Here is a 23,554-nt window from a genome sequence, read left to right on the forward strand (position 1 = left end):
TTTTTTACAAGGCTCAAAACTGTTGGCATCATAAAATCTTTATTTAAACAGTGGCAAATGACAATGTTTTAAGTAACTCTTAACTGTAACTGTAATTGTATTGCTCATATTGGACTGGGTGGTGACACGCTTTCCTTCATGGCAGTAAATTGTACGTCCTATTTGGTGGTTAATGTTTATAATCCCACTTTTCCCTTTTCACCATCAATGGTAGAAGGAAAAGCAAAACACTTGTTTTAAGATGCTAATAGGAACTTTGCTGAGATGAGATTTGACATGATTTGTTGGATGGAGGCTTAAAGAAACAAAATAACTAGACACTCCCTTTGCTCATTAGCAATCAGTCAATATTCCCCAAAATGATTTATTATTTTACAAAATTAAGGCATACTTTAAAAGTCATGTGCTGGATACATTGCAAGAAGGCACACCTGTCTAGTGAGCTGCGTGCCGCAATGTTGTGTAAATGAAGTAAACATTCACAGGCGCACGCACGCACACGCCCGAAGCATTTAGCAACATAGCCTCAACACTTCTTTTTTTTTCTTTCACATTTGAGTTTGTTTGTTTCCATCTTTCTCATCATCGCTCGCATCAGAGTCCCTCATGAAGTCCATCTTCTGTTTGAGGCCTCTGTCGTCATCCGCGTTCTTTTTAAATTTGGCCTCAATTTCCGCAGGATCCATGTAGGTGTAGAAGTGCGCCATGATGGAGAAGATGAAACACACGGCGATCAGCAGCGAGGCGAAGAGGACGTACTCTGCCCACTTGAAAACAAAGAGGAATCGATGTGTCGTCATCTCACCACATGGTGCACAAATGCAGCTTTTGGGTGTGACATTTTATTTGCTTATTTAATTATTTTTACCTGTTTGGGAATCTTGGCAAGCTCGGCCACGATCAAAACGATGAAGTTGCCGATGGCGACGGTAAACAACCAGCCCGCTTGCAGCACTGCTTTCATGTTACTTGGCGCCTTGGATAAAAAAAAAAAAAAGTTCTACATAAATACATGATAAAGAATGAAGGTAATAGCTGAAAAGGTGCAAAGACTTAAGAGCTATGTTGTACAGTACAATCTTTGCGCACTTTCTGCCCTAAGATGCCACAAGATGGCGCCAATTCCTTGGTAATAGAAAAGTAGTGCTTTGGCACCATCTTGTTAGTATCAAGGAACTATGTTGAAGAGAGAGGAGGAGCTCTATTAGAAAAGCCTTCAAATAGAAAAGTAGTGCTTTGGTGCCCTTTTTTTAGGGGGGGGGGGGGGGCAATTACAGGCAGATTTTTGCTGTTCATGGCAGGGGTCAGTTACTGCACAATATTGATGAGACATGAATACAAAGTACAATAGAGTGCGCGTTTACCTGCGAGTACGAGAAGGCCAAGCCTGTGACAGAAAACATGACTTCGCCAGCTGTGATGAAGAAGTACTGCGGGATCTGGAGGGCCATGTGAACAGAGTTGGGCTTGATGTCTTCCACCGCACTAATAGACTCGTGACACTAAATAGAGACATTCAAATATGAAACACTGAAAATGAACTTGAGCACATTTTCCCCAGGACGCGCGCAGCAAACTCACGGAAGGTCCGAACATGAACGTGCCGTGGATGAGGAAAGTGTACGAACTTCCGAATCCAAACTCCCTGCTGTATTCGCATGACTCCGAACCGCTCCTTATGGTGAACGTGGTGCTGATCGTTGCAAAAATCATGTTAGCTGCATTATTATTACTGTTGTAATTGATCATTGCCGGCAAGTTGTGCTGTACTTACATTCCATTTTTAATCTTGGAATAGTTTGAATATAATTCCGGCTCAAGCAAAGTGGCGTCTGCTCCAGCAATGGACACATTCACTGCTGTTAACATTCCGTTTATAAATCTGAAATAAATGTTGTGAATACATGAATGATCAAACAATTGGTACATATTCATTGGAATAATATGAACTATTGACAAATATCCACCCATCTTCTATAACACATCCTAAATACCATTTTAACTCATTCACTGCCATTGACGGCTATAGACGTGAAAAAAAATCATTTTTACTATATCTATTAGTTTAACATTTTTCCCACTTTTTTTAACAAGAGTATGAAAACCTAGAATTTTTTTATATTGTATTAGAACAGATATAAAATGTGTGATTAATTGTGAGTTAAGTCATGCGATTAATTACGATAAAAATGGTAATCGCCTGACGCACCTAACTTTTAATAATCTTTTATTTCAAAAAAGAAATAAAATAAGATTACTAAAAAAAAAATTTTTTTTTAAGAAAAGATCAAAAATTAGCAGTGTCAGGTGATTAAAATTTTTAATCGTAATTAACCGCATGACTTTACTAGTTAACTCATGATTAATTATTATTATTTTATATCTGTTCTATATGTACAAAAAAAATAACTCTAGGTTTTTACTCTTGTTAAAAAAAGTGGAAAAAACGTTAAACTAATAGAAATAGTTAAAAGTCAATGGCAGTGAATGAGGTTTTTTTTTTTTTAAATTTTGGGGTAGGCCTATATGGATATTATTCCAAATCTGGTGTAAGCACAGCTAAGCCATATATGCCATCTAGTGGTAAATGTTGACATTACAAGTATTTATTTCAAAAAAGAAAAAAATAAGATTACTAAATTTTTTTTTTTTGGGAGAAAAGATTATTAAAAATTAGGAGTGTCAGGTGATTAAATTTTTTAATCGTAATTAATCACATGACTTTACTAGTTAACTCACGATTAATCACAAATTGTATATCTGTTCTATATGTACAAAAAAAAAAGTTCTAGGTTTTCATACTCTTGTTAGAAAAAAGTGGAAAAAAACATTAAACTGATAGAAATAGTTAAAATGTCAATGGCAGTGAATGAGTTATTATTTTTTTTTAATTTTGGGGTAGGCCTATATGGATATTATTCCAAATCTGGTGTAAGCACAGCTAAGCCATATCTGCCATCTAGTGGTGAATGTTGACATTACAAGTATGTATAGCACTATAGAAAATAGATGGAAGATCACTTACCTGATTTCATTATTTCCTTGCTGCGGCTTGGCTTTCAGATCTTCAGTCTGAGAGAAGGACACAGTGAACGTTCATTGTCTCCACCGCACAAGTGTCGGGATTTATTTGAATTGTATCCAAACTCACCAGCAGCCACTCATGCGAGACGTTCGAAGGAAGCAGAAGCGTCTGTCGCTCTCCCTTGGTTAATAAGAGCGTTCTTGTCACTCCTACGGGGCTCTCTACGGACACACTGATTTCTTCCTCTCCGAATGTCAAGTACTCCTTACTGGCCTACCGTGCGCATGAAAATATAACAATAAGAATATTAAAGAACGATGCAAGCAGGGATGAATGGGGCTCTGTCTCTGAAGTACAATTATCTACCTGCTGCCATTCATAAAAAAAGAATAATAGCTTTGTGTAAAACTAACATGTTTTTGAGTCCTGGAATGTGCTCAAAATGGCGGCTCAAATTCAAGATGGCTGACTTACTGTTCAATTCAAATTCAAAAAGCATGTCCTTGGAACTTGCTTGCAACCCATTTGTCAGAATCACAATTAACAAAGTGATTCCTAATAAAGAGGGGTGTATTGCGTCATGGTTTTAAAGAGATAACGGCATACCTGATTGGGAGGCAGTTCCAGCTGCACGTTGTCGTGCAGTTTGACTGTGAGTGGCTGCGCCCCCATGTTTAATAATTTCATCTGGCTCTGTGATGCCGATGGGAATGTGGGCAGTGTTTTCTGCAACAAAAGTACAAAGTAGAGGTCATTTTACTGGTTGCGCTACTTTCGCAACACATTTTTTCTGAGGATCAAAACGTGAGTAGTGTCTCATTGAAATACAAAACGACGTCAGCACTAGGGGTGGGAATCTTTGAATGTCTCACGATTCGATTCCGATTTTTGGGTGTGCGATTCGATTCAGAATCGATTTTTGATTAAGAATGATTTGATTGACAATGATTTTTGCTTCAATTTATCAATTTTCAAGGAATCGTAATCTACTCCAGTCTGACTCGCTAATGCTAACTAGTGCGCTACTCGCGGCACTTTTATCACTCAAAAGAACGGCTCCACGCTGCAAAAACTTTTATTGGAACAACTTGATCGTGACTTTTTCCTTCTACTCTCTAATGTGGCTACAACTTAACAGTGTATCAAACGGCGTGGAACCACACTGCCCCTAAGTGGCCAAATCGGGTACAACGTGAACAGCGCTCCCACTAAAGGCATACACAAACAAAAGGAAGACAATATAAAATAATTTCAATTAAATTAAAATTTAAAACCGATTCTGAATCGTACTAAATGAGAATCGCGATTCTTATGAGAATCGATTTTTTGGGCACACCCCTAGTCAGCACGCAATAATTCATCACCCACTTACGTCAATTTCAACTTGAACCAGAGCAGCGCAGACGAAAGCCAACGCTGCCAGAAACATCCCCACGGTCATTCTTTTTAGAGGCCTAATGAAACAAATACCATTACGACAACTCAAGTTTATTGCTTATATCAACAATAAATACTTTTTTACATGAATATTTCACAAAATATATGCACTGTTATTTGATATTCTTATAAAAACGTATTTGTAAAGGCCACTAAGTCAGGCCAAGGACAACATATTAATAATATATACATTTCAGGACGAAGCTAAAATGAATTACAACCTTGACAGCCTTTTCTAAACCTATGAATGTCTAATTGTTTAATTTTCCAGCACTTTTTACACAATTTGCTGTTCTGTAACCAGGAAGACCTCCGCAAACCTTCTGCCACCCTCTAGTGTTACTTACGTGAAGTTCAGGCCACATTTTTTGATAAGAGGGTAGATAACGCTGTCCATGAGGGGCACCAGGGTCAAAATCAGCACCGGGTTGACAGTCTTTCAAAATGACACAGTGAGAGTGAGGCCAGTGCAACACACACACATCGATTCATTCACTGCCATTGACGGCTTTAGACGTCAAAAATTATTTTTAACTATTTCTATTAGTTTAACATTTTTTTCCACTTTTGTTAACAAGAGTATGAAAACCTAGAAAAAAAGTTTTTATTGTACATTTAGAACAGATATAAAATGTGTGATTAATCATGAGTTACCTATTGAAGTCATGTGATTAATTACAATTTAAAAATTCCATAGCCTGACGACCTAATTTTTAATAATCTTTTCTTTTCTTTTTTTAAATAATCTTTTTTCAAAAAAGAGAAGATTATTAAAAATTAGAAAAAATATTGTACATTTAGACCAGATATAAAAATTGTGATTAATCATAAGTTAACTATTGTCGACCTAATTTTTAATAATCTTTTTTTTTTTAAATAATCTTTTTTCAAAAATTAAAAAAATATTAAAAATTAGGGCGTCAGGCGATTCCATTTTTTAATTGTAATTAATCGCATGACTTCAAAAGTTAACTTGTGATTAATCACAAATTTTATATCGGGTCTAAATGTACAATATTTTTCCCCCCTAGGTTTTCATACTCTTGTTAACAAAAGTGGGAAAAAATGTTAAACTAATAGAAATAGTTCAAATGAATTTTTGACATCTATAGCCGTCAATGGCAGTAAATGAGTTAAACATGTCTTAGACTTAAGCTTACCTGCATTTGATCAGGCTGGATGACGAGAGATCCCTGCAGACACACACAGCTTAATAGTGCGCTCACATATTGCCTCAGTATTTAAAACTGTTCTTAACTTACAAAGTGTCCATCCATGGTTGTGGCCTGCAAAGTCCACCTGGAACCCTGAAAGACAAGAGAAGTGTTTGGAAGGCCACACCCCATTGGATGAAATAGCGAAAGATGTGAAGTACTTTGAAATACCTTCTGGTCAAACAGAGTCCAAAACATTGGAAGTGGAATGTACAGGAAGAGAACCTTCAGCACCATTTTGATTTGGGCGATGAGCAGTTTCTACAAGGCAGGACGTAAGAATCGCAGACTCAAATCAATCACTGCTGCTAAGAATTTTTTTTAATTTTTTTTAATTTTTTTTAAATAAGCACTTCGTTATGACAATGCTGATAAGGTGAATTGAAGCCAAACTTACATCATACTTCTCCTCCGCCCAGTCCATCCAGTGCTGCCTCTTGGGGAATCTGCTGCTTCTGTGCCTGTAGCGATTTCGAATGGCAAACTGAGAGTGAATAAAACAAAACGAAAATTGTCATGATGGCAGGGACAACTTGAAGAAGAACAACAAAACAGATGCAGATGGATGAAAACAAACAAACAGACTTACACCGATGCATTTGGAAACATCCATCATAATGTTTCCTTCGGGCTCTGCTTTGTAGTACATGCCACTGCCGGCGATGAACACCACTGCGTTTGGGACGGCACAAATTATTATCAGTTTATCGTCATGTCTGTATGTCTATATATACATTAGGGGTGTGCAGCTTTCCAATAAAATACTGTTTTGATACGTATTGATTCAGACGTTTCATTTTAAAGTGAGGGTTTGATGCAATGCCAGTACTGTAAAGTTTAAGATTATATAGAGATTATATAGTACATACCAAGTGCGACCATCATGAGCGCAGCAGGGACTCCAAAAGCAAGGGGATAGCAGCTCTGCTTGGTGTGGATGCCGCATTCTTGAGCTGCCACGAACACACGCAAACAAATATGAACATCTCATCATGGGCAATATTCAGTTTTCATTTGGATTCTTTTATATTAAGAGTGTTTTTCATGAGTGTGTTAGCATAGCGTTAGCATTTACCACTTCAAAATGTTATATTATCCTGAGTGTTTTTTTATAGCTGTGTTAGCGTAACATTAACATTTTCAACCTCAAAATGTTAGCAAATTGGCCTCCAAGTGTTTTCAATGACTGTGTTAGCATAGCGTTAGCATTTGCAACCTAAGAATGTTAGCATATTGGCCTCCAAGTGTTTTTCATGAATGTGTTAGCATAGCGTTAGCATTTGCAACCTAAGAATGTTAGCATATTGGCCTCCAAGTGTTTTTCATGAATGTGTTAGCATAGCGTTAGCATTTACCACCTCAAAATGTTATATTAGCCTAAGTGTTTTTCATGGCTGTGTTAGCGTAACAGTAGCATTTTCAACCTCAAAATGTTAACGGAATTGGCCTCAAAGTGTTTTCAATGACTGTGATAGCATAGCGTTAGCATTTTCAACCTCAAAATGTTAGCATATTGGCTTCCAAGTGTTTTTCATGACTGTGTTAGCATAGCGTTAGCATTTACCACCACAAAAAGTTATATTAGCCTAAGTGTTTTTCATGGCTGTGTTAGCGTAACAGTAGCATTCTCAACCTCAAAATCTTATCATATTGGCCTCCCAAGTGTTTTTCATGACTTTGTTAGCACAGCATTAGCATTTCCGACCTCAAATTGTTATCATATTGACCTCCCAAGTGTTTTTCATGACTTTGTTAGCATAGCGTTAGCCTTTTCACCCTCAAAATGCTAGCATATTGGCCTACAAGTGTTTTTCATACGTAATTACTCTAATGATGACTGTGTTAGCATAACGTTAGCATTTCCAACCTCAAAATGTTATGATATTGCATCTTTGTGGTCAACTTTCTCTTACCTCTCAGGATGGGAGTGATAATGGTTGACAGGAGGCTGCCTCCATTGATGCACAAGTAAAACACAGAGAAAAACGTACTTCTCTGCTTTTCCTGCACATAGCAATGGGATAGTGTTAAAAACGTATGGTATTCAGTTTTTAGGACGGGATACCACTATAATATCACGTTAGCATTAGCATTTATGCTAATGTTACAATTTGTAGTTGTATACAGTACAGTACTTGTACAACAAACAAACAAACAAACTTTAAAAATGTATTTAACATCTAATTACATTAAACACATAATGCTAATACTCAAACAGGTTTTGTTTATCAGGTTGACACATTAGTCAAATAAGCACTAAAAACTACAATAAAAGCACTTGAATTTCCAACATGCTAACCACGTGAAGTGGGATTTTCTTCAATGCAAATTATAATATAGACTTAATTAAGACACTTCAGGTGTTATTGTCTCGCATTACCCCAACATAGGGCTAGCTTGTTAAAGAAACAAGTGGAGGAATCCTACTAATTACGACTACATTCAGCTATCTTTTTTTTTTTTTTTTTTTTGCTTGTTACTCACCTGGTGGTCACTAAACTGGTCCCCACCAAAGGCAGCCACGCAAGGTTTGATGCCCCCAGTTCCCAGAGCAATAAGGAAGAGGCCCACCATTGACATTATGCTGGATGTCAACAAAAGCACTGTTAAAATCAGGCCATCATCACCTTCCACATTTCGGATTTAAAATCATTGGACAGAAACCCACACGTGAAAGGTCATGTCGTCGGGCGTCCCGTCCCTGTCGGTGTCGGTGATGTCGTGGATTGCGCTGACAGCCATGGCCACCTGACCCAGTGCGTAGACGATGGACAGGTAGATGATGGTTCTGGGGCAGGGAGGTACAAACACAATTATGTACAAATATATACTGTAAATGTGTCATTTCTCAGGACCAATACGTTAAAAAAAAGTTATGATAAAAATGAAAAAAGCTATAACTATATATAACGAAAGAAATGTCCATTATTTATGAATGCTCTTCTTGCATTAAAATTAATATTTAGTGACGCAGCCAAAGCTGTATTTTGGCAACATGGTCGTTTTCATTTTCACCACGTTTTTTTCGTGTTTTTTTTTTTTAAAGTAACATTTGCTCCAATATTGATAAATCAGCTAAAAATCCGATTTTTCCATTGGTTCCTTGGATAAAGCCTTTAATGGTGCACTGTACAAATAATAATTAAAACAAACAAACAAAATAATCGTTTCCAAACTAACCTGCCTTTCTTTTAATGCACATTTCAAAAATTTAAAATAAAGTAAATATTGGCAATTTAAATATATGTATATATATTTTGTGGTTGTCATGGAAAGCAATTTATGTAAAATCTATAGGTGCAACCAAACAAGAATAACAATTATTATTATTTTATTTATTTATTATTATTATTAATTTTAATTAAACAGTTCGATTCAAAAAGTAAAACTCACATTATACAGATTCCTTATACATAATATCTCAAGTTTAATTAAATACCTAATTTCTACATAAAAATCTGATTTTTTTTTAAGTATGTTTCTAATTTCTTAGCAAATTTGAGGTTATTGTTAGCTTTGATCTATGCTCATCAATATAAGAAATAAAACCACTAAATATTCCACTTTGCGTGTTGTGAATATATATAATAAATATAATTCAATTACATGATTTTTCAAAATATTGAGATAAAGTTGTATATTTACTTTCAAATTAAAATATATTAAAAAAAAATTTTTTATAGTTTGCAAAAATTAATATTTTTTTCATACTCAACCACTGTATGTCAAGACTTAAAAGACGTGACATGTAAGTCAACAGAGCCCGCGGCAGCCACTCACTTAAATTTCCCCAGCCAGGAGTCGGCCACGATGGCGCCCAGAATAGGGGTGAGGTAGCACAGGGCGACAAAAGTGTGGTAGATAGATGTGGCCATGTCATCGTCCCATTGTAGGAAGTACCTAAAGTACAGCACCAGGACGGCTGTGGACAAGCAGGCAAAGTCAACAATAATTTCATCAATTTCCCCAAATGTTTAATCAATCGTGGATGTGCGGCTCATGTGTTTGGTCACATGCGCAATCAATCTATTCTCACCTCGCATGCCATAGTAGGAGAACCTCTCACAGAACTCGTTCACCACAATGAAAAATATGCTGAGCGGGTAGCCACATACTGTTATGTCCTGCGAAAATGCAGAAGGAACAATCACATGCATCTTAACCATCGAGCCCTGTTCTGTCTCCTTTCAGGTTAATTTTTTTGTGTGTGGCTTCTTTCACTGCACAAACCCTTAAACTAACATCAGTTCTGGTCATTAGGATTATCTACTCGTGTTTACCTCCTAACCCTTCAAACTCCAGTTTGTTTGCACAACATGAAGACTGACAAGACAAGACAAGCTCTGCCTCTGCCTTTTTATTTATTTTTTGATGAGTCAAACTGAAAACTCATCTGATGCGAGAAACTAAAGTGTTGCTAAACTGGGGTGAAAGCAAAAGTGTGATAACAGGATCTTCATGATCAGCCTTTAGTCTTTGCTGCAGATTATTGAATGTGAATTAACCTTTAACCCTGCTTTCTACACCTACAGAAATCTTTTTCCATGATGATGTATATATGTTGTGAGATGATAAATCAAGCACAAAAAAAGCATCCTCCTGTTTACTCAGACACGTCAGGATTAAAATGAAAAATATATTTAGTTTTTAAAAAACTTCAAAAGCATAGCCATATTTCTGATCCATAAACCTTAAAGATTTAGCAAAGAGACAGATGTCCTTCTTCCAATGAGCCATATTAGAATTCGTTTAAAAAGAAAAACGTGGGTTACTTTCTTATATTACTATTTTTTTGTGCTTACAACATTCCGTACAACGGTATATAGTATCGCGAGATTTGACGTCTCTGTGCGTGGTTCAAAATGGCTGAATGAAGAAGCAGCGTAACGTCGGTCACCCGGGATAAACAAGGACGTTTAAAGTAACTATCCTTCTTACCCATGGATTTTACATTTGACAAGCTGTGAGCATGGATAAAAAAAATAATCTTTATGATCTTTCTCAGGTATATCAATCATGGCTACCAGCGCCCAGGCTTCTAAAGTGTGTTCGTTGTACAAGAGGATTCTCGTCCTGCATCGTTTTCTGCCGATCCATTTGAGAGCCCTCGGCGACAGCTACGTGAAAGACGAGTTCAGAAGACACAAAAACGCTTCGCCGGAAGAAGTGACAAGCTTCATGAGTGAATGGGAGAACTACAAGGACACTATGCAGTCGCAGGTTCTGAAATCAGTAAGGGACAAAAACGGCTCTCTGAAATTCGGCATCAACATGCCTGAGGAGAAACTGAAAGACTTCCAAGATGATCAGATAGGACAACTGTACGAGCTCCTGCTTGAATCCACCAAACCTAATAATCAGTTTAATATTCAGGAGGACAACAAATGAAGCAGCAAGCCCTGAATTTGAGTCCGTTCTGGTCATGTTATGATTATTGCCTTTCACAAAAATTATATCGTTCTAAAAATAAGTAGCCATGGCACAACCCTTTTCCTAATGTATTTGTTCTGCATCTCTGAAAATGAATGGTGCTTTGAGCCTTATCTCCTGACTTTGCTACCTCACTTCTGACTTGACTCATCTTTTGTTGTGCCTTCTATTAAATGATTAACGACCAATGGGGCTCAGGTGTAGAGCCGTTTCTTCCGTGTACAGCTTTATTATTACAACATATGAAATGGCAAATAGAGCCAACATAGAAGGTGGCAGTGTAGCCCAAAAAATATTCTCTATGGAAATTAGCTATGTAAATAAACGTTAATTTGACAACTGAACAAAGCTAAATTTAACAGGAGAATAATGACCACATTTGCAATTATAAAATTAATTTCTTTATATTTACTTACACTAATAGCGCTAGTGCAGTGCAAAATTTTACAACTGTGGGAAAAAAAAAAAATCAAGTTAATTTTTTAAAAAGTAGTGTTTCTTTTTGTGTTAATTCGACTGAAGTAGCTTTTTAAATATCTTGGGAATTTTATCTTAACTTGGCTTGTTACATTTTTAGTGGCCTCAGTGCGGTGAATATCAATTTAAACAATACTTCACTCCAATTTTTCATCATGTATCAACATGGTGTAATAAATGCTTTACCTTCCCTTTCCTCTTCCCCTTTTCTGGATCCTTGAAATCTGTGCCTAAAACATGTACACATTCAGTCAGACTTATGGGTGATATCGAATAACAATGAATTACAACCAACCTTACCTGCCATGTCAACAAATTGTTTCCAATTGGGAGACCATTCACTCTCGAGTTACCACGATGTTTCCTAGTCGTTGATAATGCTTACTAGACATTCGCACATCCTCCCATCCTGCTGACTTGTTGCTTTTATGGTGGGCGGGATCACGATATAATATAACAGATACAGAGTCCCTGACGCCTCCATAAAACCGTTCCTAACAAAACAACTTGAGCCAACCGGAAAGAAAACACAAGTTGCAGAGAAATTAGTGTATTTTATTTAAAGGAAAGCGGCTTACAGCAGAACTGTGATTTGTTAAATACAAATAAAAATAAAAAAAACCCTCACTGCTACCCAAATATAAAAGACAATTTAAATTGGATGAACACTAAAATGGTAAAAGCTTCAAATGAACCCTTTTGTAGGCGCAGTGTCAGGTTCCACCCCCTCCTCGCTTTGGCATGAAGGTGAAAAACATCTGTACAGTGTATAAGCTCCACACAGTAAAATCCTTTGCAAATATTGCACACGCTCCTTTTTTCTTTTCATATATACACACAAACAAACAACTCCGTCTACCCATCTTTTTTCTTTCTTTTTTGATGCAATGGCTTTAAATAGTCGAAAACCTTCCCAAGCCAGTGAGGCAATTTGATATTGGCTAACATACAGGAGGCTAAAATTGTAGAAATATAACATCATGTACATGTATGCTGCTCACGTATACGTCAATAAAGTAAATTATAAAAGTGTACTGTACATAAAAACACAACGTGATTTATCAAAATGAGGGCATGCATATGAAGCATCCAGGAACAGAAATGACCTCACGAACCGCTCAAGAATCACAGGAAGTGAGCGGCGACCACTGTTCAGTTTGCTCCTGCGGGAGGTCCCCGGTGTCACGCCTGACTGCTTTCCGTCTCTTCATACCACAGAAGAAGAGCTGGGGACGCCCTGGATGGTGGCTCCCGTTGGCGTGCCACTGATGGCGTTGAAGATGTGAAGCGAGTCGGGAAGAGCGCTTTTGATGCCGTCGTACACCGTGTTGATCTGGAAGGCAAAGTCAAAAGCGCAACTCAGATCACTTAAATCAACTCTCCCCAATGAAATCTATTCCAGCATAGAATACGCTCGTACTGCTTCACCAAGGTGACTTAACACATACCTGATTCATTTTTATTGAGTTAAGGCAGGGGTCTCAAACTCAGTTTGTGTCGGGGCCACTGGAGATAGATGCTCAAAGATTAAATTAAAAATAGAGTTCAAGTATTTTATTTTTTTTTAACTCATTCACTACCATTGACGGCTATAGACGTCAAAAATTCATTTGAACTATTTCTATTAGTTTAACATTTTTTCCCCCCACTTTTGTTAACAAGAGTATGAAAACCTAGGAAAAAAATTATTGTACATTTAGACCAGATATAAAATTTGTGATTAATCAAGAGTTAACTATTGAAGTCACGCGATTAGTTACAATAAAAAATTGGAATCGCCTGACGACCTAATTTTTAATCATCTTTTCTTTTCTTTTTAAATAATATTTTTTTCAAAAAGAAAAAAAATCTTTTTCAAAAAAAGAAAAGATTATTAAAAATTAGGGCGTCGGGCGATTGTAATTAATCGCATGACTTCAATAGTTAACTCGTGATTAATAATTTTTTTTTTATATCTGGTCTAAATGTACAATATTTTTTTCCCTAGGTTTTCACACTCTTGTTAAAAAAAGTGGAAAAAAAATGTTAAACTAATAGAAATAATTCAAATGAATTTTTGACGTCTATAGCCGTCAATGGCAGTGAATGTACAACTATTTCAACTTCTCAATCTTTTGTAATAGTTCATTTCATGAGCACCGCATATTTCTCTGTGCACACTTTGGGGTACCCCCTGTGCTCGACAAAAAAAAATAAAAATAAAATAAAAATCCAGCTTCTGATTTTCTTGAAATTGTCTGTTCTCGTTGCCAATCTTTTCTTCACGGCAAGTTTTGAAAAAGACTGGGACTCCACTCGCTGTCACTTTAGAATTACGTTTCGCGAAAGCTGTCATGAGGCTGAGCTGTAATATTTTTTTTCAAAAAGAAAAAAAATCTTTTTCAAAAAAAGAAAAGATTATTAAAAATTAGGGCGTCAGGCGATTGTAATTAATCGCATGACTTCAATAGTCAACTCGTGATTATTATTATTATTTTTATATCTGGTCTAAATGTACAATATTTTTTTCCCTAGGTTTTCATACTCTTGTTAAAAAAAGTGAAAAAAATGTTAAACTAATAGAAATAGTTCAAATGAATTTTTGACGTCTATAGCCGTCAATGGCAGTGAATGTACAACTATTTCAACTTCTCAATCTTTTGTAATAGTTCATTTCATGAGCACCGCATATTTCTCTGTGCACGCTTTGGGGTACCCTCTGTGCTCGACAAAAAAAAAAAAAAAAAATCCAGCTTCTGATTTTCTTGAAATTGTCTGTTCTCGTTGCCAATCTTTTCTTCACGGCAAGTTTTGAAAAAGCCTGGGACTCCACTCGCTGTCACTTTAGAATTACGTTTCGCGAAAGCTGTCATGAGGCTGAGCTGTAATATTTTTTTTCAAAAAGAAAAAAAAATCTTTTTCAAAAAAAGAAAAAAATATTAAAAATTAGGGCATCAGGCGATTGTAATTAATCGCATGACTTCAATAGTTAACTCGTGATTAATATTTTTTTTTTATATCTGGTCTAAATGTACAATATTTTTTTCCCTAGGTTTTCATACTCTTGTTAAAAAAAGTGAAAAAAAATGTTAAACTAATAGAAATAGTTCAAATAAATTTTTGACGTCTATAGCCGTCAATGGCAGTGAATGTACAACTATTTCAACTTCTCAATCTTTTGTAATAGTTCATTTCATGAGCACCGCATATTTCTCTGTGCACGCTTTGAACAAACAACAACAAAAAAAATCCAGCTTCTGATTTTCTTGAAATTGTCTGTTCTCGTTGCCAATCTTTTCTTCACGGCAAGTTTTGAAAAAGCCTGGGACTCCACTCACTTTAGAATTACGTTTCGTGAAAGCTGTCATGAGGCTGAGCTGTGGTAGCCCATAAGTGATGAAAAACAACAACAACACACGTACGCACAAAATCGCAAGGGCGATGACATGGCAAAAAAAAAACAAACGTTGACACATGTGCACAATGGCTTTTCCAACACACTGTAACATTGCGACATTTCCTTTAGGGGGAAAATTGTTCCGAGGTTCTACTGTATATGGACACATGAATGCTCAACAATCCGCACATCTAACAAGACGATATCGACGTACTTCATACTGTATAAACACACCGATGAAAAGTATGTACAGACACATAGCAATGTATCAGAAAGAGGCATGCGAGTATGTATTCACACTCAATAAAAAGTGCTATTGATCAAGCCAGTTGTCACATTCATAAAAAAAAGAAGGTGGGCGGGGCATGTGAGAGGATAACCGAGTTCATTTATTGCAGCCATCCATGTGAAGATAAGCGTGTATGTGAAGAGAGAACTTTGCTATCAAGGCTAAGAGAATGAGCCGTGTTATGATCAGTAAACCCAATTGAGAAGAATTTCTAATTTATAACCAAAATCCACATACAGTAATTGGAATGTAAAGCTGCTTAGGTGAACGTAAGAGCACTCATCTGGCTTGACCAATCAACAACAACATTTAAGATGATCATTACCATCCGATCTGCTCATGTCAGCACCAAAAAAAACAAACAAAAAAAAAAACAGAAAGTTGTGTTATCAACATGCATGTCATGTTACATTCCGTCTTATTTTGTTAACAAAAACTGCCACTCACCTGCTCGCGCATGATGATGGAAAGCTCTCTGGCCAGGTCTCTGTAACTGGCCTTCATCTCGTCGTGATACTCCTGCTGGTCCTCCTTAATGAGCCGCTCGTTGATCCCCAAGCCGTGGCCGCACGCTTCGACGAAATGCCTGCGTGCCGCGGCGACAGCGTCGGGGATGCGTTAAAGGAGCGTGACCGAGACTAAAGGTTAACATCTGTCGGGAGGAATCTCACCTGAAGATCTCTTTCAGCTGTTTGACCTTGTTATCCGGATACTTCTTGGCACCGGCGTCGTCCAGAAATGCGCGAGCGTACGCCAGCGGTCCGGCATTCATCTGCACAGAAATGAGACGTATAATGTGATAAAGGTGACTTTGATTTTGGTTGTGTGACCTGTGACCCTGAGGATGAAGCGCTAGAGAAAACGCATGGATGGATATTTTAAAAATGGAACTATATTGAAAAAAATAATAAAAATCATCCCATGTTGAGAGTATTGTTATAAATAAACATTACTTCGGATATAATTTTAAATCCAATGCATTTTAGGGCGGGAAGTACTTTACAAATTTAGGGGAAAAAAACAAACCTATTAATCCTAATTCGGTATACAGTCAAGTCTATGCGAATTAGCATTTATGTTTTCAGATTTTTAGGTTATCGCTTCAAAAAAATAATAAAAAAGGGCCAAACCTCTAAACACAAGAAAATGTCAATATATTCTGTGGTCCATCTATTGTGGATTTTCACCCATCACAGGTGAGTCTGGTTTACCCTGAGGATGAAGCGCTAGAGAAAACGCATGGATGGATATTTTCAAAATGGAACTATATTGAAAAAAAAAAAAAAATCATCCCATGTTGAGAGTATTGTTATAAATAAACATTACTTCGGAAATAATTTTAAATCCAATGCATCTTAGGGCGGGAAGTACTTTACAAATTTAGGGGAAAAAAACAAACCTATTAATCCTAATTCGGTATACAGTCAAGTCTATGCGAATTAGCATTTATGTTTTCAGATTTTTCGGTTATCGCTTCAAAAAAATAATAAAAATGGGCCAAACCTCTAAACACAAAAAAATGTCAATATATTCTGTGGTCCATCTATTGTGGATTTTCACCCATCACAGGTGAGTCTGGTTTACCGGTGATAGACGGGGCACTAGTTTTACTACCGGTCTTATAAAAAAAAAAAGAAAAAAAAAAGAATGGCTTAGGACACAGTTTCTAACTCATTTTTGTCGCAGACCACATCGTAGTTAGTTAGTTACATTTCCCCTTGGAGGGCCATTATAACTGTTGAACTATTTTTCAATTTATGTGAAAAATTGGATTGGAATTTGTTTCTGGGCCACACAAAATGATACGGCGGGCCCAGATCTGGCCCCCGGGCCTTGAGTTTGACACCTGTGGCTTAGGTCCAGAATACATTCAAGAAACTCTATATATACACACAGTATACAAATTCAGAGGTTTGCAGACTCAGGTCAATTAGTAGAGCCCAGAGTTCAAAACAAACATGGTGAAGCAGCATTTAGCTGTTATGCTGCATGCAAATGGGATAAGCTGCCAACAGAAGTAAAGTCAGCCGTGAGTGTAAAAAGTTTGATTGCTTTACTAACTGTTTTGTTTACAAAAAAAAAAATATTTAAAATGATACGAAGCACCTTGCGTATGAAACAAATGCTGACAAATGTTTAAGCCTTGGCGGAGGTTTTTGGTGTCCTGACCTGGACGCTGACGCTTCCCTGCAGTTCGAGCTGCAGTCGAATCATGTCCACCTCGTTGGAGGAGCACAGCTGATTGATATCGGACACCTTCTTGTTCATCTCGTCGATGGCCACCTCGATGGGGCTGAGGTCATTGTGTTGCTGGTACATGACGGCGATACGTTTCTTCACGTAGGGGAAGCGGTGTGTTGCTGTGGGGAAGGAGGAGGGGGCGGGGGAGGCAGAACGTGAGAGGTGTCGGATGACGTGTCTGCCCAACAGAGACTGACAGCAAAGATAAGAATCTGAAGAACTTTTGGATTTGTTGTGCCATAAAGAAATAAAAAAGTGTGATTGCGCCTTACGGCAAGTCCTTGAGGAAACAAGCTGACACGTTCGGGATCTAATCTCGATCTTTCACGCATGTGTGAACGACATGTGACAACTGCTTATTGTAGTCGAGAAAGCTAACAGAAGCGTACCATAAATTACAAAAAAAAAAAAAAAAAACAGGATGTCGAGAGGTTCATGGGGGGCTCGGTTGTTACGTACTGGTTAGAATAGTTCTGCGTTTGCACTGCTCCTCCACACCGCCTTGCTTTTTGCCCGACACGGTGAACGGCATCTCAAACACAAAGCGACGAATGTTGTGGCTTTTTTCAAAATCCGTCTTCCGGTCCGCCAGTTCCTTGTCCTCCAAGTCGGGCGTCACGTGCGTCACTTGTATGTATGCATATTTAGAATCCAGGTCTTTGGGGTTGATCTGTAGAAGACAACATTTTTCACTGTTGAGTCTTATGCTAGTTATAAATTTAATTATGACTTATAATGTCCATCATGACTGGATGGCAAAAAAAAAACACACAGGCTGTTAACTCTTTGACTGCCAAAAACGTTAAATAACGTTTAGTAAAATCCTATGGAGGAGTGCCAAAGATGTTAAAAGACGTTTGTTTCAAAACAGAGGTGAAACTAACCATTTTCTATTGTTGATTACTGAAAAACGGAATAAGGTAGAAACAAACTTTTTTTTCTGATGAAAGATGAGAGTCCAATCTTTCATTTGGTAGTATGTGTGTTTCCATAGTCCAAACACATACTTTTCTGTGGACCTTGAAAGATCAGTCAAAATGCTTAAATCGGCTGGCACCCACGGCATCCCTTTTCTGAAAACGTCTGGCAGTCAAAGAGTTAAAAACAAGGAAATACCTTTCCAGAGTCTTGAATAATCTTCACATTCTCTTGGCCAAACTTGTCCGAGTACAACTTGAGCAGCCTCTGAGATATCTCGGACAACGGTGTGAATTTGGGTTCTTTGTAGATATATTCCTTCCCGTCTTCATCCTCAAAGAAGCCCTAAGAAGATACATAACACACGGTTGAGGTAGATACACACATATGAATGAAACATACAAAAAAACTAAAAAATCTATCAACCCACTCAAATGAGCTGCCACCAAGATTATTTTAGTTAAAACTAACGAAAAATCTAAAACTAAAATTAAAAAAACACGTTCGTTAACGAAATGAAATAAAAACGAAAATGCTTTAAAAAAAAAAAAAAAACTAATTGAAACTACATTTTATGTTTACAAAACTAACTATAATTATAACAAAAATGTCCTTTGTTTTAGTCTTTAACCGCAATAAGGACATTTGAAAGTGTGTCACACAAAAGTGACATCATCTAGCAGCAGCCAATAGAAAAGCACCTTCAGATGACGTTGCTCCCATGGTGTTTTTTAACCCTGGACAACCCACGGGGTCAAATTAGGCCCCTATAAATTCTGCTACTCAAATAACAAAGACCATTTTTTTTTTTTACAAATTTAACTTCAAAAGTCCTCAGTGCCACTTCTGACCCCTGCATGGGGCCATCTAGTGGATGAATATTGCCCTTACATGAGTTGTGGTGACAAGATGGCTGGCAACATGCTGTTTTGTTGAGCTGGAAATCAATCCAAACAAAACCATCTTCTCAGCAAACCATCAGATGGTAAAATTGTGTTTTTTTTTTTTGTTAATCTATTTCATATCATGTTACAGAATGCCTAGGAGTATGTTATATATATATATATATATATATATTTTGATAAATTAGCAACTCTGAGCTAGTTAAAAAAAAGCGTTAAAATTGAAAAAACATGTATTTTGGTGTTCAGTGAATTTATAGCAGTCATTTAATGTATAATTCATCATTTTCCAAAGAAGAAAGGGGTTCTTGGGTTCTCCAGGGTTAAATATTGCGCACAAGTAATACAAATTTATAAAAAAAACAAATACGGAAACTAACTAAAACTAAGCATTTATGAAATAACTAAAACTGAAACAGAACCACCTTAAAGACTAATTAAAACAAACTCAATTTAAAAACCAAAACTCAAAACGAAAAATTAAAAACTAACTAAAATGAAAAATTCCAAAACTATAATAACCCTGTCTGCCACTAATGTCGTAGCTAGTGAGCGTGTGCTGGATTGACAGCAAGGCTGCAGTCCTACAATGTTGACTATCACACTCATTTGCCTCTGAATCAGTAAACTGGTAATGCTATAAGCAGTGCGGAGAGGAAAAAGTCAAAGTATCATTTTATACTGTGCCAGTGACAGATGGAAATAAACACACCCAGAAACTATTCATTTATATCACAAATGATGATATGAAATGCATGTAGAAGGTGCCGTGCAACAAATGCAGAAGCTGTAATGAAGATCAGAACAGTCGACTGAGGCAGGAATCGGTTCGATAAAAGCGCAAATGGAGAATAGCACCTGCACCACCACACAGCTCGGAGAAGCTAGCAAGGTGCGCAAAACTTACCGCTGCCTTAAAAGAGGGCAAAAAAACAGAAAATGGTGTTAGAATACATTAAGTAATAACTACCAATACATTAGGTCACATAGGAACATTCAACTTCAAACTGGAAATCTCCAAAAAAAGAAAATCAAGACAACAAGATGTGTGAAACATTTCCAGAATTAAAGTCACCTGGCCAAAGAAGGCGACTCTGAAGTAGGTGCCTAGTAGCCTCTTGCCCGTGTGCATCACCTCCGTGACTTTACTGTACGCTCGATGCAACGTGTCGTAGAGGTGGGCCAGTTTCTGCGCAGACGATCAGAAACGTTACGGAAACAAATTGATTGAGCCGCCATCTTGTAAGGCTGCGTACCTCAAAGTCCCTCCGCTTCTCATAAATGGGGATGATCAACTTGTAGATGTTCGAGATGAGCTCATAGCGCTCGGCTTTCCACAGGCCGTCGGCGCACTCCTCTAAAAGCTCCATAAGGACATCCTGATAGAAATATTCGGCTTCAATATGACTTACTGGATGAAAAAGGTAAGAAAAAACGGTCGGAATCAAAACCGACTTCATTGAAGTGGACGTCCTGCATGCCGACATCCTCCATCATGGCCGCCTCTTCGTCAACGTTTGGTGTGATGACTTCGAACGCCGAGCATCCTTGTTTGAACATGCCTGCGGAAAAATACGAGACGTTCGTATCAGTGGAAGCCGCTAAAAAGCTGGGGTCGGCAACCTTTCCTGTCAAAAGAGCCATTTTAGACTAAATAAATAACTAAAAATATGTCTGGAGCCGCAAAACATTTGAAGATTGTCAAGTCATTTTTGATAAGTATTATATAATTAAATTAATTAACTAATTAAATAATACATATATATATATATATATATATATATATAATTAAATTAATTAACTAATTAAATAATAATTGTGTATATATATATATATATACACACACACACACACACACTATAATTAAAGTAATAATTCATTAAATTAATACATTATTAGGATTATTAATTAAAGTATACATAATTAGTGGTAGTCTTAAGTACTGAGTGCACAAGAGTTAATTAGACCTGCACCAGAACAGACTTTTGCCTTTCTGTAAAATTTCCGACATTTATGGCAATTTTGTGGAAATGTTTTAATTAAGTCCTCTTCCTTTTTGGAAATTGTTCACTTTTCACTTTTGGACATTTTTAGGTAATTTTGAAAACTTTTAACCACCTTTTATTATTCATAAAAAAAAAAAATCTTAATCATTTATTCATTAAATTAATATTTTATCTAAAAAAATAAAATCAAAATAATAAGTAATCAAATATTTATTTCTACTAATTGTTTTAGAGAGCCACAGGAAAGGGACTAATGAGCCACATTAGGCTCCAGGGCCGCATGTTGCAGACCCGAGCTAAAGTGTGACAGGCAAGCTTCAGGCGAGTACCTTTTCTTCGCAGGTATTCTGCCACCAGCGCTGCCACATGAACGTAGCACATGGCCGCCTGGAAGAAACGACCCCCACAAAAAAGGTCACATCACAAAACAGAACTGTGAAGCAGATGTACTATTCTAATAAAAAAAAATATATATATATTTTTTTGTTTCACAGACCTCAGACAAATCTCCATTCTTGACATGGATTCGAGCCATGCTGTCCAACCAGGTTTTCCTGAGCTCCGGTGTACTTGTGTAAGACTTGGCCAGACTGTACTGGAGGTCTACGAGCATTTCAGGGTCTCTCTCGTGCTCCTTCATCTGAGCGGTCGCCATCAACACCGTTCGGATCCGCTTGGTCAGGTCCTTCACGTCAGACGGGAAAGCCGTGTTCTGTTGAGGGAGATTTATTAATTTTTTTAATTATAGCTACATTATTACCCAATGACCAGAGTATAACTAAACAATGGCGACCTTGATTGTTTTGTCACTGTTGGCACAATTGTTGATTATGGACAAAGACTGCTGGAAGCGAGTACTTCCAATTCCAATGACGTCAGCTATCAACTGACTTACAGCAATCACCACCTAACAAAAGAAAATGAAAGCCAAGTTAAGTGTTATTTTTTGTTGTAAAAATGCCATATTCTCAGAGGATCCCCACCTGCAAGTGCGTCCTGACAAAAGACCTGCGCCCCGTGTAATCAAAGTTGCTCTTCATGAGAAAGTAGAGCAGGTGGGCGGCATCGCTGCGAATGCAGCTCAGTTTGGAGTTACAACACTTCAAGATCTCGTAGCAGAACGCGGCGCACATGTCGGCGCGGCCTTCGAAAAATGTGCTCGGAAACTGAAAAAGACAGAAAAATCGGCGTGAGTTGCATTGACAGGCTTAGGATACGACAATAAAAAATCCTCATCTCCACCTTGTAGATGAACGTCCGCAGTGAGGTGAAGACCTGTTTGAGGGCAGTTTCCGACTGATTGATTTGCAGAAAGCAGAGGTGGACTTCGAATACTTTCTTCATCAATGGGCTGTGACCGTGGTCGGCGCACAGTTGGGTCTAGAATTAAGAGTGAAGAGAGATGATTTGAAAGTAACATAACGGGCTAATGAAGAAATATGTCGTCATCCGTTTTTGACCTTGAACCCCATAATGAAGATGCTGAGGGTGTCGAGGACGGTGAGGCACACTTCAGTGGCGATGTTGGCCTCCAGCAGGGAGTGATTCAACGCATCCGCGTCCGTGTGACTGTAAGCTAAAGAAGAGCAGACGGCTGTAGGATGTTCACATTTCATCCCATATTCAATGTAGCAGTAATTGAAGAGGATCAAAAAAAGGTCAAATAAAGCTGCCATAAAATGATACGTTCCCCTGTGAATGTCGCTTCATTTTTTTTTTGGGCAGTAAATTAGCAACTGAAGAATGCTGTCGAAATTACAGCATTAAGTCTGGAGATTCATTTAAATTCTTTAAAGAGTTAAAAACGGGACAATGTATAAACAGGTACTATTGATAGTTTTAGCAAAATTAAAATGTACTCACACTAATAAAGCACTTACTTTAATATCTGTTACAAGCTTTGAGGAAATAGTAGTAGAAAAATGTTAAAAAAATAAAAAAAAATAAAAAAAGTTATATCGCTGGGCAGCACTAAAAACGTTTTGGGGCTGATGCTAATACCAGTTGCAAAAAAAAAAAAAAAAAAAAAAGGACGAGACCTAATATAATATAATATAATATAATTGATATACACCGAGACAGCTCATTAACTAATTAACAAAGATGCAATTTATATGACATTAAAATGCATTAATACGCTCTCATGAATAAAACTAGAATGTTCTCCTATGTTTGCCTAACGCACGCACAAGTGTGCAAAACAGGATCTCTGGATAGCAAAAGAGTTAGTTAAAACATG

At 37.3% G+C, this 23,554-nt stretch overlaps 3 protein-coding genes across 7 annotated transcripts in view; 1 reads left to right on the forward strand and 2 right to left on the reverse strand.

Annotated features, from left to right (window-relative positions):
* Positions 1 to 344: 344 nt before the first annotated feature.
* On the reverse strand, positions 345 to 12,037 carry slc15a1a (solute carrier family 15 member 1a). The gene is made up of 23 exons (XM_077580350.1): positions 11,884 to 12,037; positions 11,770 to 11,813; positions 9,713 to 9,800; positions 9,457 to 9,598; positions 8,345 to 8,464; positions 8,161 to 8,260; positions 7,590 to 7,680; positions 6,546 to 6,629; positions 6,266 to 6,348; positions 6,074 to 6,160; positions 5,848 to 5,937; positions 5,725 to 5,769; positions 5,623 to 5,655; positions 4,810 to 4,898; positions 4,398 to 4,479; positions 3,632 to 3,751; positions 3,152 to 3,298; positions 3,026 to 3,072; positions 1,775 to 1,882; positions 1,582 to 1,693; positions 1,365 to 1,502; positions 869 to 976; positions 345 to 767 (listed from the first exon to the last, which is right to left on the reverse strand). Exons 1-23 carry the CDS (start codon positions 11,888 to 11,890, stop codon positions 549 to 551), a joined length of 2,184 nt encoding a protein of 727 aa, XP_077436476.1. The 5' UTR covers positions 11,891 to 12,037; the 3' UTR covers positions 345 to 548.
* On the forward strand, positions 10,507 to 11,294 carry sdhaf3 (succinate dehydrogenase complex assembly factor 3). The gene is made up of 2 exons (XM_077580352.1): positions 10,507 to 10,597; positions 10,682 to 11,294. The coding sequence occupies exon 2, from the start codon at positions 10,693 to 10,695 to the stop codon at positions 11,062 to 11,064; it is 372 nt and encodes a 123-aa protein (XP_077436478.1). The 5' UTR covers positions 10,507 to 10,597; positions 10,682 to 10,692; the 3' UTR covers positions 11,065 to 11,294.
* An 80-nt stretch (positions 12,038 to 12,117) lies between the features above and the next one.
* The window catches only part of LOC144060630 (dedicator of cytokinesis protein 9), a 72,015-nt gene continuing 60,578 nt past the window's right edge, over positions 12,118 to 23,554 (reverse strand). For all 5 annotated transcript variants that reach the window (XM_077580348.1, XM_077580346.1, XM_077580344.1 and 2 more), the window contains exons 39-53: positions 22,776 to 22,891; positions 22,558 to 22,695; positions 22,299 to 22,481; positions 22,109 to 22,222; positions 21,812 to 22,027; positions 21,645 to 21,702; positions 20,765 to 20,871; positions 20,566 to 20,688; positions 20,385 to 20,498; positions 18,606 to 18,752; positions 17,949 to 18,159; positions 17,418 to 17,608; positions 15,920 to 16,020; positions 15,696 to 15,834; positions 12,118 to 12,916 (exon numbers count right to left, since the gene is read on the reverse strand). In XM_077580348.1, the coding sequence (XP_077436474.1) occupies positions 12,791 to 12,916; positions 15,696 to 15,834; positions 15,920 to 16,020; positions 17,418 to 17,608; positions 17,949 to 18,159; positions 18,606 to 18,752; positions 20,385 to 20,498; positions 20,566 to 20,688; positions 20,765 to 20,871; positions 21,645 to 21,702; positions 21,812 to 22,027; positions 22,109 to 22,222; positions 22,299 to 22,481; positions 22,558 to 22,695; positions 22,776 to 22,891 (2,084 nt within the window). In that variant the 3' untranslated portion in view covers positions 12,118 to 12,790. The remainder of the gene's footprint in view (positions 12,917 to 15,695; positions 15,835 to 15,919; positions 16,021 to 17,417; positions 17,609 to 17,948; positions 18,160 to 18,605; positions 18,753 to 20,384; positions 20,499 to 20,565; positions 20,689 to 20,764; positions 20,872 to 21,644; positions 21,703 to 21,811; positions 22,028 to 22,108; positions 22,223 to 22,298; positions 22,482 to 22,557; positions 22,696 to 22,775; positions 22,892 to 23,554) is intronic.

The sequence above is a fragment of the Vanacampus margaritifer genome, chromosome 11 (genome assembly GCF_051991255.1).
Source record: "Vanacampus margaritifer isolate UIUO_Vmar chromosome 11, RoL_Vmar_1.0, whole genome shotgun sequence".
Lineage (NCBI taxonomy): Eukaryota > Metazoa > Chordata > Actinopteri > Syngnathiformes > Syngnathidae > Vanacampus > Vanacampus margaritifer.

What these genes read in the sequence shown, in the direction of transcription:
- slc15a1a (XM_077580350.1), bottom strand. An exon ending in CTCCTACTATGGCATGCGAG is followed by an intron (nt 9,599 to 9,712) that starts GTGAGAATAGAT and finishes GCTTGTCCACAG; the next exon opens with CCGTCCTGGTGCTGTACTTT. An exon ending in ACCAGTTTAGTGACCACCAG is followed by an intron (nt 7,681 to 8,160) that starts GTGAGTAACAAG and finishes TGCTATGTGCAG; the next exon opens with GAAAAGCAGAGAAGTACGTT.
- sdhaf3 (XM_077580352.1), top strand. Translation starts at nt 10,693, where the DNA reads ATGGCTACCAGCGCCCAGGCTTCTAAAGTGTGTTCGTTGTACAAGAGG.